Source organism: Eschscholzia californica, unplaced genomic scaffold (assembly GCF_041429995.1).
Source record: "Eschscholzia californica isolate CP2 unplaced genomic scaffold, dmEscCali1.0.p SCAF_1, whole genome shotgun sequence".
Lineage (NCBI taxonomy): Eukaryota > Viridiplantae > Streptophyta > Magnoliopsida > Ranunculales > Papaveraceae > Eschscholzia > Eschscholzia californica.
Genome location: NW_028238198.1, coordinates 40,235,564 through 40,253,793, shown reverse-complemented (window position 1 = coordinate 40,253,793; position 18,230 = coordinate 40,235,564). Strand labels below are relative to the sequence as shown.

The 18,230-nt window shown below is 36.0% G+C and overlaps 3 protein-coding genes across 3 annotated transcripts; 1 reads left to right on the top strand and 2 right to left on the bottom strand.

The window, feature by feature from the left end:
• Positions 1–1,467: 1,467 nt before the first annotated feature.
• On the top strand, positions 1,468–10,701 carry ACD1-LIKE (ACD1-like protein). Its single transcript, XM_086653353.1, has 7 exons — positions 1,468–2,144; positions 2,963–3,150; positions 3,330–3,419; positions 3,552–3,732; positions 3,817–4,017; positions 4,183–4,370; positions 10,191–10,701. The coding sequence occupies exons 1-7, from the start codon at positions 1,605–1,607 to the stop codon at positions 10,444–10,446; spliced, it is 1,644 nt and encodes a 547-aa protein (XP_086509479.1). The 5' UTR covers positions 1,468–1,604; the 3' UTR covers positions 10,447–10,701.
• A 688-nt stretch (positions 10,702–11,389) lies between these two features.
• On the bottom strand, positions 11,390–14,228 carry LOC147566800 (hypothetical protein At1g04090-like). Its single transcript, XM_086653351.1, has 2 exons — positions 13,196–14,228; positions 11,390–13,104 (listed from the first exon to the last, which is right to left on the bottom strand). The coding sequence occupies exons 1-2, from the start codon at positions 13,305–13,307 to the stop codon at positions 11,543–11,545; spliced, it is 1,674 nt and encodes a 557-aa protein (XP_086509477.1). The 5' UTR covers positions 13,308–14,228; the 3' UTR covers positions 11,390–11,542.
• Positions 13,946–17,760, bottom strand: LOC147566799 (alpha/beta-Hydrolases superfamily protein). The gene is made up of 8 exons (XM_086653352.1): positions 17,210–17,760; positions 16,765–16,857; positions 15,621–15,832; positions 15,398–15,542; positions 15,247–15,319; positions 14,785–14,931; positions 14,561–14,686; positions 13,946–14,231 (listed from the first exon to the last, which is right to left on the bottom strand). Exons 1-8 carry the CDS (start codon positions 17,476–17,478, stop codon positions 14,139–14,141), a joined length of 1,158 nt encoding a protein of 385 aa, XP_086509478.1. The 5' UTR covers positions 17,479–17,760; the 3' UTR covers positions 13,946–14,138.
• Positions 17,761–18,230: the final 470 nt, after the last annotated feature.

Genomic DNA, 18,230 nt, shown 5'->3' with positions numbered 1-18,230 from the left:
GAACTGTTATTGCTTCGCTTTCTTCACTGTTACGTGCTCTAGCTGAAAACACTTTTGCTACTATAAATTTTGATTCTACATTATGGACTATTAGACTAGTTCCAATGTTAGCTGATATGGTAGTAAAAGATGCATCTATGTTAATTTTCAAGTACGGTTATAGTGGAGGTTTCCATTTTTCCATAGATATTAGAGTTGTTCGTTCCTTAGGTAAAGTGCTTTTTGGGAATGACATTATCATGTTAATTACCGAGCTCGTAGAAGTGATATAGTGCTGAAAGCAATGGTCACACCTGGTTTTCCATATATGCCAAAGAATAGTAACAAAGTGTATATTGTTCGACGTATAACATGTTTGATTCGTATCTTGCCACGAGAAGATCCATTCTGATAATGAAGTAATGTTAGTAGAGATAATATTAAAATGGAGCCATATGTTTTTCGCTAAAGGGCAGTGTAACAGAGCATGTTCGATAGATTCAATTTCAATGCAATTCGGGCAGACCTCAATATTGCCAATATACATACCTATTCGCTCCCGGAATGGGATAGCTTTAGTACAAATCTTCCAGATAAAAAGTTTAATGCGAGGGACGGTGGGGAGCTTCCAGATAAAGTTCCAGTTGATCTCATTAGGAGGCTCAGATTGATTATTGCAGTTCAGATGGTGATACATAGATTTTACAGTAAAGAGACCAGATTCAGCAAGGGTCCATTTCATCTGATCTGTGCCGTTGTTATTGAGCGGGGATGGTTTTAATGAGATTAATCAAGGGAGCTGCAAAGGTAGCTGTGAGGATAGTATCATTCCTGGTCTGGTTGGTAATGAGTTGAGAAACTTTGACCAACTCAGAATTATAGATATTAGGAGGTGGACCAGACTGACCCGGGATCCAGTTGTCACACCAAATGTTAATGTGCTCACCTGTGTAGACTTCCCAGATAATCATATCATTGATAAGATCGAAATGTTTTCTTAGCACTTTCCAATTCCAGGAATTGTGACCTTTGGTCGGGTCTGGGAGATTGGATTGAGGATAGTATTTAGCCTTCAAGAATTGGACCCAAATGGCCTGTGGTTCAGATTTGAGTCTCCATGCAAGCTTGGTCAAGAGGACAGTATTATCGAGATGAGGGACTTGGATGCCCAGTCCACCCTCTTTTTTGGAGCGGCAGATAGATGGGCATGATTAGGTGCATATACCGTCGGACTTTCCCCACCAGAAAGACTTTTGTAAGGTCGTTATGCTTTTGCATATTCCTTTTGGAATAGCAAAGCATTGCATCTGGTATCGGGGAACGGTCGCAGCGATTGCCGAAACAACAACTGTGCGACCTGCTTAAGAAAGGAAAGAGTTATTCCATTTGAAAAATTTGGTTTAATTTGGGCGAGGATGTCATTAAAAATCTTGGTTTGTGGGATCGCATCTTGTAATCTTGTTACCCCGGAAAATATTTTTGTTTCCAAAAACATCCACAAATAAATAATGGGAGTATAAAAAACCCAACCACACACGCTCTACATTCCTTTTCTTCATCTACATCTTATATAACCAAATAAGAACAAACTTCCACAAGCCACGGTAGCTTCCTCAGTTTTAATCATGGAAGTTCTCAAGGTTTCTTCTTTCCCATTTTCATCTTCATTCATTCCAACTAGACCCCCAATAGCTTCCCTAATTCAAACTTCTATATTCTCTCTACCCTTCAACAAAATCTCAACCATTAATTCTTCTTCTTCTTACCAGAATAAATTTTCCACAAACAAATCTAACTTTAAACTTTCATCTTCATCAATTTCAACTGAACCCATAACAAACCCAACTTCATCAGACACTGAAATTCAAGAAGAAGATGAAAAATTCGACTGGTTTTCACATTGGTATCCTGTAATGCCAGTATGTGATTTGGACAAAAGGGTCCCACATGCCAAAACAGTAATGGGTCTTGATATTGTGATCTGGTGGGATAGAAATGAAGAAAAATGGCAAGTATTTGATGATAGTTGCCCTCATAGATTAGCCCCTCTTTCTGAAGGAAGGATTGATCAATGGGGAAGGTTACAGTGTGTTTATCATGGTTGGTGTTTTAATGGTTCTGGTGATTGTAAGCTTATTCCTCAGGCTCCTCCTGATGGTCCTCTGGTAATCTCTCTCTCTCTCTCTCTCTCTCTCTCTCTCTCTCTCTGTATAGGAGTTAGAACCCAGGAGACAAGTCTTATCTATATTAAATATTTGGTTGGTGTTCATTTCTCTTACACTCATATAAATTATTAGATTAATATAGCACTTTACAGGTTGAGTTGGCTTAAATGTAATATTAAAACAATATGAATCACAAATCACCCAATTCTTTATGGAATTAAACCATTACAGGTTGTGATTTTGGTGAAGATGATCTACATGATTATGGTTTGTTATAGAACCTTAGATTGGTATTGGAGAAGTTTGTACTTGGAAAATTTTACTTAGAGTTTCATTTATTGATGTGTCTACTTCTTTATACCACACACTTTTCCATGTTGGATTTCAAATGAATTGAATGGTAGAATATGGGGGGCAAATGCCCATATTATAGGAGAGAATAATGTGACCTGGTACACGGATCGCTCTGGTACGTAGTACAGGCACCGGTACGCGGTACAGTACCATTTGAGTGTCGGGTACGGTATATACTTCTTCGCTACGCTATTTTTGATTGTGGTACGTTTTGGACTGTTTTCGTAACACTACCTCTAGAAGTTTACACCAACTAGTTCACGGATTAGAAGTTCATTTTCGTAACCAACCCATTTATTTCATGTCCGTCAGAGATTACTAGGTGTCCCTATAGTTTCATATATTCACATCCTTCTGTCTTCATTTAAGCAGAACGAAGCCATAAATACTTTTGATTATTATATACTTGATTTCCTGAAAACTCCGTATGCAATTCACTCATATTCAGCTGCAAAAATATGCAGATTCACACTTTCAAGAAGGCATGTGCAGCAGTATATCCAAGTTATGAGCAGAACAAACTTGTTTGGTTTTGGCCAAACACTGACCCACAGTACAAAGATATTGCGACGAAAGAAAAACCTCCTTACATACCGGAGTTGGATGACCCTTCATTCTCATCTTTAATGGGTAACAGAGATATTCCATATGGGTAAGTCTTATTCATTATCGACATTAACAAGAGGTATCCAAAATGTGTTCTATATATTATAGGCCTGAAGAGGAGATTATCTAAAGAAAATTAGCATTGGGCGATATCTCGTCATTACTTTTGATATATTCATTCTCTTCGAAATAAAAAAATCTTGATGAGTTCTATATGCATCTCAGGTATGAAGTTTTGATTGAAAATCTCATGGACCCTGCTCATGTTCCATATGCACATTATGGAATCATGCAAATACCAAATGCCAAATCCAGATAAGCTATCCTCTTAATCTATTTTAAGTAGCAAAGAATTTTTTAAAGGAATATCAGGCATAAATTGGGTTCCTTTTTTTGTTTCCTTTCAATTTGAATTACTAACAGTTCACACGTTATTGATCCTTTCACTACTAAGCTCGATAGAGAAGGGGGAAAGCCTATAGAAATAAATGTGCAGAGGTTAGATATAAATGGCTTCTTCGCAAAGCAGGACCGGGGCTGTAACAGGTTTATTCCACCTTGTGTCTTTTACGCTGCTCCAAATTTGCCATCAAATAATGGCTCTGCATTGTCAGAAAATGCTGAAGAGGTAATGACATTAGCACCATCTAGTTTTTTCTTTTCATAAAAGGGGTATTAAATTTGATATCTACCTTTGGTTGGTTTGGTTCAGGAGTCACAAAAATTACTTGTTAAACAACGACAAATGCTTCTTATATTTTTGTGCATCCCAGTGGGTCCTGGTAGAAGTAGAGTAATATGGAGCTTTCCTAGAAACTTCGGAAAATGGATTGATCAAGTTATTCCTCGATGGATATTTCACGTGGGTCAGAACTTGATCTTAGATTCTGATTTGTATCTTCTTCACTTGGAGGTAATTCTTTTTCTTCTTTTATGAGCTCTACTGCTCTAGTGTTCTGATTATATGTTGATATATTGGGTGAACTCGTAATCATTCTTCACTTTAGACCGTATAATTTAGAAACTATATTTGGAACTTGGTATCTGCATTTAAAGTTTCACGTTTGTGGTTTTTTAGGAGCAAAAGCTAACTAATGTTGGAAATTCGAATTGGCAAAAGGCCTGTTTTGTGCCCACAAAGTCAGATGCTCTTGTTGTAGCCTTCAGAAAGTGGTTAAGGAAATATGCAGGTGGTCAAATTGACTGGGGAAACAAGTTCGGTGGACTACTCCCCCCGACTCCTCCTAAAGAACAACTAATGGACAGGTAATTCATGTCCTGTTCATATAAATACACACACACACATATATATACACAAAGTTGGATCTACTTGGTCAAAAAGACATACCAATATTTTTTTAGGCTTGGGCTTCATGTGCAAACCCTGCACGAAATATATATGAACTTGTGCAAACCTTACTCTGTGCACAATCTTGTTTAATTCTTACATGCGGAGCTGAAGCCTAAAAGAAATTAATGGATCTTTTTTGACCCAAAACTATTTGGTGTAAAGGTTTTGGCTAATTTTCCCTATAGAGTGGCACACCATCTATATAAGCAGTAGGATTTGGTGTCTATAATAGTGATTTCTTGACATAAACATGGTGATACAAATTAGTTTACATAAGCTTATTTGGAGGGTTTAAACTTAGATAAAATAAGTAGAACTTCAAATAGTGTAGAATTTATTGTTTCTATGAACACAGTCACTTCACTAAGATATTTTCATTCATAAACTTCAAATAATAAACGCAATCAAGCTTGACTACTCTTACCTCCCAAACGAGAGAACTTAAAATAGTTAAACAAGTTAACTTGAATTCTTGTTACCAAAAGGAAAATATGATAAAAGCTTAGAATTTCGACTAAGAGCATCTCCAATGGGAGACTCAATCTCAGAGCAGTGGGTAAAGGGGTGCTACCGATGCGGTGGCACAGGGCCCACCTTTACCCAGGGGCCCTCCTATAAACCGATGGTTAAAAAAAATTGAAGTATGCAAAAAAAAAAAACTGTCGTTACCTTTGTACCGGTGGATAAAGAAAAGATAAAGAGATCTTAAGTGATTTCAAGTATCTAACGATACTCATGAGAGAAGCGTTGTTGAAGACTTGAAATGACATTTCAAAATGTCAAACATAGGGAATTACATGCCTACTAAGTAGGCATTTTGACTTCCTTTCTATCCACTCCAAGTTCACCTTTATAAATAAACAATTTTTTCTAATTTCGATTTCAATCAAATCTTGGGCTTCTTCTTTCTTTTACTTTTTTTTTCTCCCTCTTCTATGGTACTAGCCAATTACAGTCTATACCAATTCTAAATTTGCAAAGTTCAATATATAGAAAGGAATTATAAGAAGACAACATCATCCCTGAGATTTTGAACCTCCTGATAATGTTTTCCACTCATTTTTTCCCCCTAATTTCATTAATTTTTTTTTCTTCTAAATTTTTGTATTTTATTATTTACTTATCTAAAATTATCTCAATTTTTCTCACACAATAAACAACATATATTATGTTTTGTTGATAAATGAGTCTTAATTTTTAATATTCTCCATATATAGTTACTATGGGACCAAAGAAACAAAAATTTGGGTATTCCAAAGAGCAAGCAAAGCAAAAGATGAACAAATGATACAATCACAAAGAAGAACTCTTGATAGATTTGTTTGTTAAAGAACAACCAAATTTAGTTGAAGAGTTACTACCTGAAAAGAATAATGAAGAACTAAATGAAGATTGTGGACAAAATGAAAATGATAACAATCGTAATGAACTTAACGGTGACATGGACCATGGTAAGAGTCTGAATAGTTACTTGGGTGATGAACACTTAAATGATGAAATTTTTGTTGATGATGTTCCTCATGAAAAAAGAAAATGATCCAATATCCCAAAATATCTATGATCCAAAACTGTGGGATACTTTAGATGCAAAACAAAGAGACTTGGTAATTGAAAAAGGTCTTGTAACAGATCTATCAATGGCCGATGGTCCCAATGATGGCACAAAAGGACATTTTTCTTCAGAATTCAACACTTATGAAATGGAGAAAAACATGATAATAATTGGCTTATGTACTCCAAAAATGCAAACAACGTTTTCTATTTTTGTTGTAAATTGTTTTAGAAAAGACTTTTGAGAAATAAATTAACAAATGAAAGATATGGAGATTGGAGACATTTTAGTGTGAGGCTTAAATAACATAAAATTAGCATTGCACACATTGCTAATATGGTTCTTTGCATTGAGACACAAATTCGGTTTAAAACAAGTAAGACAATAGACAAAACTGTGCAAGATGCAATCAGAAAAGAGAAAGAACATCGAAGATTATTACTGCGAAGGTTAATTTCAATAATACAATATCTTGCCAAGTATACTCTGGCATTTCGTGGGAGAAAGTTAAAAATTGGTGAGAAAAGCAACAAAAACTTTATCGGCCTTGTTGAGATGCTTGCATAACATGACCCAATTACAGAGGAACATCTTCGTCGGATTCAGAATAATGAAATTTGATTTTGTTATCTCAGTAATGTAATTCAAAATGAGTTGATACAAATGTTATCGTCTGAAGTCAGAAACAAAATCCTTAAAAAAGTTAGAGAAGCTAAAAGCTTTTCGATGATTCGATCATACTTGATTGCACTCCTGATAGTAATCACCAAGAGCAGATGAGTTTGGTCATAAGATGTGTGGATATGAGGGCTACTCCAGTAAAGGTACAAAAAGATTTCCTAGAATTTTTGAATGTGAATGATACATCTGGAGTCGGATTATTTGAAGAGTTACAAACTATCTTAGAGGCTTTTGATCTAGAGATAGATGATGTGGGAGGGCAAGGATATGATAATGGATTGAATATGAAGGGTCCAAGCAAGGGGTACAAAAAGACTTCTAGATATTAACTCTATAGCATTTTATGCTCCATGTGGTTGTCATAGTCTCAACTTAACTCTTTCTCATGTTGCAAATTGTTATAGTAAAGCAAAGTATTTCTTTGGATTATACAACGAATTTATACGTTGTTTGAAAATTCTACAAAGCTTTGACAAATTTTAAAGGAATGAAACTTCGGTTTCGTTGGAAACTTCGATGAGTCCAAAAGTGGAAACGTTTCGTGGAAACGTTTCGGTCTATGTAGAAACTTTACAAATTTGTAGAAATGTTAGTATCCTTATTAACGTCTCTATAATATGAAAGGTTAGTATCTTAGAAGCCTAATATGCATTAAAGTAGTTAATTTAGAGGCTGAATGTAATTATTCACCTCTAATAACCCTAAAACACTTATGTTAGGGGCTAATTTGCAATATAATAGTTAGTTTAGGGGGTAAATTGAGATCATTTAGGGGCTAAATTAAATTATTCACCTCTAATAACCCTAAAACACTTACTTTAGGGGCTAATCTGCAATAAAGTAGTTAGTTTAGGGGCAAATCTAATTGTTTTTAACCTATTCTGTTAGATTGAGGGGCTATGTATGCACTTAAGAAATTGTTTAGGGGTTAAGTAACAAGATGATTTTAAGTATACATCAGGTTCTTTAAGGCGCCCCTAAAAATAGTTTCTGGCACCCCTTCAAGACATTGGGACAGTGAAGGAACGGGTGCAAGATAACTTTTAAGGGGTGCTTTTAACTTTATAACTTAAAAACCCAAAACCCAAACCTTTCTTCCAACAGTCGCGCCTCTCTCTCTCCTTCTTCTTCTAGGAAACCCTAATCTCTTTCTTTTCTTCTTCTTCACCCTAAACCCACCCATAAAATCTGAAACATGAAGCTATGAAGAAGAAATCAAGAAGGTTTGATGAAGAAATCAAGAAGAAAACGATGAAGAAAGCGAAATTTCGATCGAAATCTTACACGAAAAGTTTGTAAGTGTATTTTTGTTTCGATTATCTGAAAAACCGAAAAATTTCGGTCATTTCGACCGAAATTTTTCGACTTTTGATTCCTTGCTCTAAAATCATTGTCAACAACACGTTGCGAAAGTCGTGTTGAAAGTGTCAAAACAATTATAACACAACCTCAAAAAATCAGGGAAGCTTTACTCAAATTTAGAAGAAGTGACAATGAAGCTAAAACTAAAAGTGAAGCAAATACTATTCCAAGACACGATCTTAACAATTTTGAGTTTTTCTTGGGCACCACTATTTGGCACATGATATTGGTTACAGTAAACAAGGTTAGCAAAAGATTGCGATCAGAAGATATGCATATTAATGTCACCATTGAACTAGTAAGAGGCTTAATTGATACTTTTAAGCAATACAGAGAAATTGGGTTTGAAGAGACCATGGTTGATTCTTAGAGACTTGCAACTAAAATAGAAGTTGATGTTGTATTTCCCGAGAGGCGTGCCATTCGTTGAAAAAGACATTTTGACGAGATTGCTGATGGATCATCAGAACTAGTTTCACAATCAGGTGAAGAATATTTCAGGGTTCATTATTTTATATTCTTATTAGGTCAAGCTATTGGTTCATTAGAGAGAAGATTCGACCAATACCAAGAATATGAAAAGATCTTCAGATTTTTGTTGAGGCCAGAAAAGTTGATTGGATATTGTGATGGTAAATTAAAAGCATTTTGTAATAATCTTGCAAATAATTTGAGAAAAACGGAATATTCTGATGTTGAAGGAGATGTATTATTTATAGAGCTAAGACTCTTGCAAAATATTTTGTCTGGTGAAATTAAGAAAGGTAGTTGCATATTAGATTTCTTGAAGAAAATGAATTGGTTTCCAGCTACTAGTATTGCTTGTAGGATTTTATTGACGATACTCGTCACAATTGCATCAGCAGATAGGACCTTCTCAAAGTTAAAATTTTTGAAATCATACTAGATATGTCACGGGATAGACCAAATGGATTAGCTCTTCTCACCATCGAAAGTGAATTTTTGGACCACATTGATTACGAAGATTTAATTGGTGATTTTGCTTCAAAAAATGCAAGGATAAAAAATTTCAAGTGAAAATGGTTTCATAAAGTCACATAAAAGGCAACAATTTTAGTATTCTTTGTTTATTCTCTATTAACATGTTTTTTAGTTCAATATGTATTGAGTTTGAGCGGATTATTAATTTAATATCATTTTTACCTGTTATAAATGAGATGTTCTTAGTTTTCATTTATCACATGAGGGGTGTCTTTGAAATTTGGCACAGGGCCCTCGATATCTCAGCCACGCCCTTGCTCAATCACTAAAACTTAGAGTGCCACGTATGATTTTTAGAATTATTCTTAAAATTTACTTTTCAAAGGGAGATTGTATTTTGAACTCCATGTGACATGGAGGTAGCTATTCCAGAGATCCTCAAGAGCTCACTCTCAATTTAGAGTGTCCTTTTAAGGTTTTCTGATCATTTTGTGTATTTTAACCAATAAAAACTTTCATTCATAACTTCTCAATATCTAAATTTTATCTATCAAATTGTCAGTGGTATGTGCACAAATAAATTATTTGTGGAGACTTACATTGGGGACACAAAAAATTAGAGGATTTCTACTCTGCCACCTAGAAGAGATAATCTCAACCGTGACCTGACACTTAGGATTTCTAGAGTTTTTCTCGAGTCTCCCGTTGGAGATGCTCTAAAGCTTGAAGACAGGTAAGATATCTCTGTTAAAGAAAAAAAAACTATATTTGAATAAAACATCATGTATGGTAAAAAGAACACGTGAAGTGGACCTTTAGGACTGAAATGGTCAGACTGCCAGTTCGACCATTGTTGACGGTTAAAGTTCTCTCACTCGTAATTGGGGTTTTCTGTCGAACCAAGTTCAAGTGGTTCAGAAGAACCACTCAAATGAAATCCCTCCTTTCATAGAGAAGCCTACCTCTATGAAGCTGTGGCTAGTGGATTTGGGTCCTTTTGTGGGTTCGATCTACCTCTGTGCCCAGCTTGAATGACCTTGCCTATATTTATTACTATTTGATATGGTCATTGATCTAATCAGGATTTGAGACAAATGATCATATTTTTCCAATCTTTATACGAGGAGTTAAAAACGATCCGAGAATGCAGTCTCCCAAATTTTGTTTGTTTATGACTAAGAAGTTGAAAATGTTGCAGGTATTGGTCTCATGTAGTGAACTGCAGTAGCTGCCGTGCTGCAATTAAGGGTCTGAAAACTCTGAAGATCGCTCTACAGATAATAGCAGTAGCTGCAATTGGCATTGTTGCAGTTACCAATCAAGGCGTGATTCCAATGGCTGTGAGGGCTAGTGTTGTCTTAATGGCGATCTTGTCCTTTGCTGCTTCGAAATGGCTGTCTCATTTCATTTATAAGAACTTCCATTTCCACGACTATAATCATGCCCTCAGATAAGTCTTCTTGAATTTGGTCTCTCGAGAACTAAAACCATTAAAGATGAAACCTAACTATATTTCTTAGTGTACAGTAGATTTTGAGCAAACAAAAAAAAAGTCATACTAAAAATTTGTAGAGGAGAAGTTTAAAGAAGCTTATTTTGTATGAATTTCATATACCCTCCTCAAAGATGAAACCTAACTATATTTCTTATAGTATACATTATACCCTTTTAAATATTGAATGAATTTCATATGGAAGTTGGATATGGTATAATTAAGTGTAAGATGTCTATTCTTTGTCTAAAAGCATTTTCAATTCAAAACTCTATACATGTATTGTGAAAATAATCCCACATGGAAATAAGCCCATCTAACAACCAAAAATACAACATATAAGTCCTTTCTAATCATTGTCAATTGGATTTGAGTTGGATGACTACAAACTTAACATATTATAGAGCTAGGTTCGCATGTGATAGGTTTAAAAATCACATGTGTTTCATGTCACGCGAAAAGAAAAAAGAACACGTGGTAGGCTCAAAGAACGCCACACATGAGGAAGCGTGTGAGAATAGTCTCACACGGGAGAAAGACCATCTAGCAACCAAGAATGTAATATCTAGGTCTCAATTATTTTTAAATTAGATTACCACAAACTTAACACATTTATCGTACAAAAACATGTACGTCTTGGGTCAATTTTTTTTTTATCTTTGGAGCTAATACTGTAACATTTAGAAACAATGAATGGTTAGATTATTATCAGAACAAGAACTGTTGGTTTCACCATGGCACATTTGTTAATTTACCATGGCACATTTGATAAAAATTAATTATAAAAACGGTCTCCGAAAGTGTTATTGGCACCCCTTTTCCTCACAGTCCAGTACTGCACTCCCCTCTAAAATTTGTTTCCAGGGAGAGGCAATAACACTTTAAGGGCACTTCTACAATTCCCCTTTGATCAATAAATTTCGTTTTTTTCAAAGAAAATTATGTGTAGTACTAGCAAAAAAGGAAACTAGAACAAAGAAATGGAATCCAACTAGTCAACTCAGTGGTTGTATATCTTATGCTACAAAGTGAAATAAAACAATTAATAACCAAAAGCATCAAACTTCATCCCCACTCCAATTGTTCTTCATTTTGGGGCCAAGAGGACCATCCTCACCAAACACTTCACTTGGAAGCTTATTCACAAAATCCTTGAATTGAGATTTAAGCTTTCCTATAAGCAATTTTTCAACCTTTTCTAATTCTTCCCTTGTATCATAGTTAATATTTGGGCCCCATTTTCTACAAAAGTTCAACCATGGTGGTTCAACAACAATATTGGAACCCAAATATTCCGCCGAAAGTAGTTCGAAATTGACTCCACTATCCATTTTAAACTTACTCTTTGAACTATCATTTCGAATTCCAATTCCCGTTTCAGTGTTACCTTGTAAAACTAATCCGGGTTTTGAATAGAACCCATGACCGTGCAACGAAGAGTATGCAACAACTTTATTGCCTCCTTCAAATTCAAGATCTGATGCATCAAACCAAGTTCCACCGCTATGTTCAGAGAAGTATACTCTCCAAAGCTCCCCTGTGAAATTACTAACCCTTAATACCATATGTTCCCAATCTCCAACATGTTCACCAATCTTACCTAGTGACACATTTATGAACTTAACTTTGGCTCTTGCAGGCCCGTTAAATGGGTAAAAAACCCATATCGATATATCTGTAAAAGTTGCACCTAGCATCGGTTTAACATGAAAATAAGCATTGGAACTAGACAAGTCACCTTTCTTTACCTTCTCTTTACTTGATACATCAATAGGAAGATCTAACCAATATTGCCCGTCATTCGAACCACCTTGAGGAAGGTTCGAACCATCTGGATTGATTAATATCGGATTTGATTCCTCCCCTTGTTTGTATAACAGAGCTCCATTGTTGAAGAACCAGTTTACAGATGAAGGAAGATAGGGCTCGTCAGGATGACAGTAAATCCATGGAGAATAAGTCTTAATTATGGTCTCAATTTGATTCAAATTAGGCATGGAAGATGAATTAAAATCTTTGTTTTTCAAACAAGGTAGCGAGAAAGATGAAGATGCCCCATCAACTTGAACTATAAATGTACCTGTACAAACACCAAGAGCTCTGGTCCCTCTTGTTAATGGTCTCAAACTATAGACTTTAATTTTACTTGATTGGCTCATTTTATCTTCTCCCCATATCCAATTTTCATGCTCAGATTCATCGGTGAAGTCGGAACGAACAACGCGAATTTTGTCAAGGGGTGGCTTCTCTGGTGAGCTTGTTACAACGAGTCCTACTGCTTTATAACCATCAGGCGAGATCGGTAACCAAATATAGCCATTCCCATCTTGCAGACCATTCATCGACTCGCTATTCCAAATAAGTGAGTAATCCACTGGCATTTGAAGCACGTTATTACCGTCATCTTTCCCAACAAGAATCCACCCGAATTGGGACTTGCTATTTGGTTGGCAATAGCAACCAAGCATGAAAAAACCAATCGGAATTGACAAAGGTTCGAAAAATGTAGCACCAAGATCATCAAGTCCACCTTCATGAGTAGCCCAAATCTTTTTAAAACTTGAGATTTGAAGTACTTCTAGTCCTCCTAAATTTATATATCCTTTTGCAAATCCTTCACCTGCAATTCAAACCATTCCAACATTCAACACATCATACTGCTTGAGAAATACCAGAAGTTTTAAAGACCATAAAGAATGATGATAAATTACCTGTTGACCAAGATGGCAATGGAGATGGAAGTCTGAAGATGGTGTCAATTGGCAAAATCACTGCTTTCTTAGAGAGAGATTTTATATTTGAAGAAGAAAGACAATTACCCATGTTTGATAACTTGGAGAGATGAAATCCTTGTTAGGAACAGACTTCAAAACACACTAATTAAATGGGAATTTGACTGTTTGGAGTTGGAGGAAGAAAGAGAAGAATACAGTCTTAAAGGAAAAGTCTGAGTTATTCCAATTCAGGTTAAGGGTAAGGAGAAAGAAAGAACAATATTTTGAAGGAGTTAACTTTTGGAAAAGTTATAGGTCTAGTACAAAGAATCTCTCTCTCTCTCTCTCTCTCTCTCTCTCTCTCTCTCTCTCTCTCTCTCTCTCTCTCTCTCTCTCTCTCTCTCATTTATACAAATAATCCTCACCATTGAATTCAAGTCCAAAGTCCACAGGATCCAAATTCCAGTAAGAGATAGGGGATAAGGCTCATGAGTGACACATGAAACAGACAAATATGGAGGGACAGTTGATTTCAGAATCAGATCTTTGGATGTATGTATGTGACAAAGTGACATACAAGCCTAGTTTTTCATGTTTTCCTCTCTCTTTCATTCACTCCAGAAAAAGAAAAACAGATTAGAGTTAACTTGCAAATAAAATCATCTCCATAATTCAATCAATGATTTAACTAGCTCTGATAAAAGGATCACAATATCAAAATCCACATAACATTTTACCATCTAGCCAGAATTTGGAATTTTTCTTTTTCATCGACATTCTATATTTCGTTTTACTATGACCAGTCGCGTGTATAAATGGTTATACAAATATATAAGATTTTACAAGGAGGAGACGTTTTAACATCCTTAACTCTAAACTGAAATGAATCGATAATCACCTTCGGAGCAATTAAGTTAAGTAATTACCTAAAAAAAACGGATCAGACTGTTGTCATAGAAGAACTCGCTGTGGTTGAAGCATGGCGTGTTACGAATGATTCAACCAGTGGGTTTACAAGATGTGGTGCCTCATCCTATACCAGCAGCAATTCAAGTGAACTCTTAATCAGAAAGCGAGCAAAAGGTACTATAATGACCAAGAATATAATATCTAGGCCCTCTCCACTCATTGCCGATTGGTTTTAAATTGGAGGTCTACAAACTTAACATGGTATCCAGGCTAGGCCCACTGTCCACACGTGCTCCACGTCACCCAACAAAAAGACATGTGTTAGGCTCAAGGAACGCCGCACGAGGGGGCATGTGAAAATAACCCTAAATGGGAAAAGGATACTCTATAACTAAGAATATAATATCTTTGAGCTGGATGTCCACAGACTTAACATGAGAGAGATATAGAGACCTGAGGACAGTGGCCGACATCAGCAAGATCGACAAAGTCCTCAACTACATCAAAATCACCGTACGCCCTTCCGAGATCGATGGGTTCCCAAGGATCCTTATCCCCCCAAGCCACCAAAACTGGACACTACAAGGAACAAACTTGGCAATTATTGTTTTACTAAAGAGGTATCGATGAAAAATAAAAAATATTTGAATTATTATCAGATTGGTGTGCCAAGGTACCTTCACTTGGGGTAGTAGCTCCTCTGGTAGAGGACCTCCTGAGTAGCAAATGAACTCAAGAAACACATCCACAGCACCAGGTTCTAAACCAGGAAGTAGAATCTTCTCAACTAGTTCTTCTGTCACTTGACTTGTATCATGGTAGCACTGAAACGAAATACACTCAGAAAATAAAGTCCTTTCCACCAATTTCCACTCTCGTATTTATGGAAGGTAATGAAGGTCATCCTTACAGTTTCCAATTGACTCTTAGTTCATGTGAATCCTGTGCATTCACTTGCATTTAGGAGTGGCAAGTGAAACTAAATTCTCCTATTGGAGTCAATCCCAAGGATTACGACCTCCAAAATTATGAAAAAGATACGTCTATGAAGCGTATCTTCAACTTTTGGAACCGGATTTTGAATCTATCACAGGAACATCCATAAAACATTTTGAAATAATAAAGCATCCTAAGCTCACCTGGCACAGAATATTTTTTACAGACTGAGGTGTTGCGACAGCTTTGAAGAAGAATTTCCCAACAGAAGTATTCCTGTCATATATAATGACTTTTTTGTTAGAAGAAGAATGTTCGTAGTCGAGAAATAAGAAACTATTGAAAGTTATTAACCTTAACAGACTCTGAAATGATCCGATGAAAGGTCTTGCAAACCAAGGCTGTTTCTTAATATGAAGCATTCTCAGGGATATATTCAGAAGGACAATGCCTTTACAGATCTGAGGTTCCATCACTGCAGCTTGAAGCCCGACGACTCCTACATTGAAACACTACATCAAGCGAACGATGCACACAAGCAAATCACATGAAACAAAAATGAAGCATTTTGAGTTACCTCCAATTGAGTTGCATATGAAGAAAGCTTCATCTTTAACCACATCTGTGCAAAATTCGTTTAGCTGAGTGCCCCACGTTTCAAATGTATAAAAGGAGTCTTCCCCAACATCACGTGGATTTGGTTTGTCAGAGTAACCATAACCAATAAGGTCAATTGCATATACCCTGTTTGATTTTGCAAGGACTGGAATATTTTTCCTCCAATGGTCACTATTTAAAAACGATCATGTTAGAACTAATGATAGAGACAATGCAAGAGGAAACTGAGGAATGTCAAGAAGTCAAATAAGACAAACATGAACTCCGCGAAACTAGTATATCATCAAGAAGACACAATGCTTCTAACATGAATGGCACTAGTGATGCACTCAGGACGAGGATGAGGATGATGATGAGAATGCCCTCGGTTAGATTGATTGATGACATTAAGTTCTTTCGGGATTAGCTTTTCAGTATTAATGTGTTAGACTTATGCTTTTTGTTGTACTACAAGGAAAGCATTTTAAAACATAAGGTAAAGAGAGACAGCTCGAGGAAACAAGCTATGGTAGAATTCAGATTCAATCAAAGTTGTTGAAAAGAGCTATGGGAGGAGAGGCGAGACTGGTATTCGCTTAAAAGCCTTGAGCCTGATCCCCCAGAAATCAACTTTCATCACTTTCTGAGTGCTCATAAGTCCAACAGTTTTTCAATAAATATGAATGAAATTTACTCTTTCACAGTCTCTATCTTGATCGTTGTAAACTTCCAACATGGAACACTAAAGCAACTAATTGCAGTAATCATGACAAAAGCGTTAAGTAGGTATTTGCATTCAATTAGTTTTCGTATCATCTAAAAAGAATCAGACTAAAAATAACATATATATATATATCTGTATTCAACAACAAAGATGGAGCAAGAAGACCAAAATTCGGATGGCAATTTATTTCCTTTTGGCATGATATTAATTTCCTATTACGAAGAAAAATGTGTATGGTGCAACAACGATGCTAAACGGCCCGAAAAATGGGCTGACCACAGGCCTAAGCCGACGTGGCCGTATGCCTGTATCCTGTTGGACGGGCGAGCCGGCCATGTCAGCTTTCGATCTGTGGTCGACCCACTTATTCCGGCAGTTAAGCATTTTTCATGGTGCAAACCTGTTAGCTCCAAAGCCATGAACTAAAACCAATGCAGGTCCACTCTTCCCTGCAAATTGATATCTAATAGAATAACCCCGCCAGTTCCAAGTGCTGCACAAATTCACACTTCATTGTCCATCATTATAAAAATAAATAGTGCAAATTAATCACTAAATCATTTTTCATGCTCAAAATCATATATATCCTGCAAAAAAACAAGTTGGGATATCAAAGATTACAAATTCTTTCTTCTGGTACAACTACAACCCAATTATACAGAAAATCAACCCCTAAAACAAGTGAATTTTTTTACTAATGACATAAACTAATTCAGTAAGATCAACCAAAATAGCAGAAGAAGAATTTAGTAGTAAGAAATTTTTGAAGAACCCTTTTCCCAAAAGTAGCTATTAGACCTGAAATTCTAATAAAGAAATCTTTCAAGACTACTATAAGGATTTACCAGGACTGAACTTCAAATTGGGGAGTCTTATTAGTCGTGTCAGAGACACTCTTATCTTGACTTGGGTCAATGGAGGAAGCATTTAAACTCGAAAATAAACGATACCCATGGTAATTAAAGCGAGAAACCCTAAGTTTTTGTGAATAAGTTGAGAATCTAGGTAAATGAATATCTCTTGGGGGAACTGATGAAGGAAAAAACTTAGTTCTTGGGTTGGAAATAGGGAGTTCAAACTTGGAAAGATGAAATGAAGAGCTTGTGCTTGCCATTTCTGAAACAGCAACAGATAGAAAGAGTGAGAATATGTGTACTTGACTCAAATGAAATTGGATTGAAACGGAAATGGGTAATCAAAGGAATCCATTAATTTTGCAGGGAAGAAACTTGGGAAATTAGTGAAATTGAATTGAAGTGGTTGGTTCATATAGGAAGTTAATTTGTTCATACGTAAGATTCTCTTTCCTCCACGTGGTACCACCCATTCAATAGATCTTCATCCTGGTTGGAGATGTAGGATTCATGGTAAGAAGTTCTAAAAGAGCCCCCACTTTGGAGTATTAAAATTTGGGTTCGTAGTCCAAAATTTGGACCCTTATAGTAGTTTTGTCCACCCATAAGCCCGTAACTCAATAAAGAGTTTTTTTTTTTGAGATTGAAATGTTCATTAAGGATGGAGTAAAATCCAAACATCTTACATGAATTTGATTAAATCATGTAGACACAAAAGTAAATAGCATCATGATGATTTGAGAGAGCACTTTTACTGCATTAATTACAGATATTTGGACCTTTAAAGGTCATAGCAAAACCCTAAAAGGCTATACCAATTTCAAGGCCATTACAAAGACCTAGAAAAGATCTATACTTTATTTATACCATACTCATAGACTGTTTACATATGAGTAATGAAGACCACCCTTATGAATCGAATCCATGATCTCTTGGATTTCAGAGTACTGCACATCTAACATAGCAAATAGTGGAGAAGTTGGAGAATTGATGAGTCTGTGGATTGAGGTTG

Bases quoted from the DNA above. Each gene is read 5' to 3' on its own strand.
- ACD1-LIKE (XM_086653353.1), top strand. From the start codon at position 1,605: ATGGAAGTTCTCAAGGTTTCTTCTTTCCCATTTTCATCTTCATTCATT. The intron at 3,733-3,816 runs GTAATGACATTA...GGTTTGGTTCAG, and splicing joins TGTCAGAAAATGCTGAAGAG to GAGTCACAAAAATTACTTGT. The intron at 4,371-10,190 runs GTAATTCATGTC...AAAATGTTGCAG, and splicing joins AAAGAACAACTAATGGACAG to GTATTGGTCTCATGTAGTGA.
- LOC147566800 (XM_086653351.1), bottom strand. From the start codon at position 13,307: ATGGGTAATTGTCTTTCTTCTTCAAATATAAAATCTCTCTCTAAGAAA. The intron at 13,105-13,195 runs GTAATTTATCAT...TTTGAATTGCAG, and splicing joins ATTGCCATCTTGGTCAACAG to GTGAAGGATTTGCAAAAGGA.
- LOC147566799 (XM_086653352.1), bottom strand. From the start codon at position 17,478: ATGGCAAGCACAAGCTCTTCATTTCATCTTTCCAAGTTTGAACTCCCT. The intron at 16,858-17,209 runs GTAAATCCTTAT...GAATTTGTGCAG, and splicing joins CAATTTGAAGTTCAGTCCTG to CACTTGGAACTGGCGGGGTT. The intron at 15,833-16,764 runs GTTTGCACCATG...GTTTTTAAATAG, and splicing joins CATGGCTTTGGAGCTAACAG to TGACCATTGGAGGAAAAATA.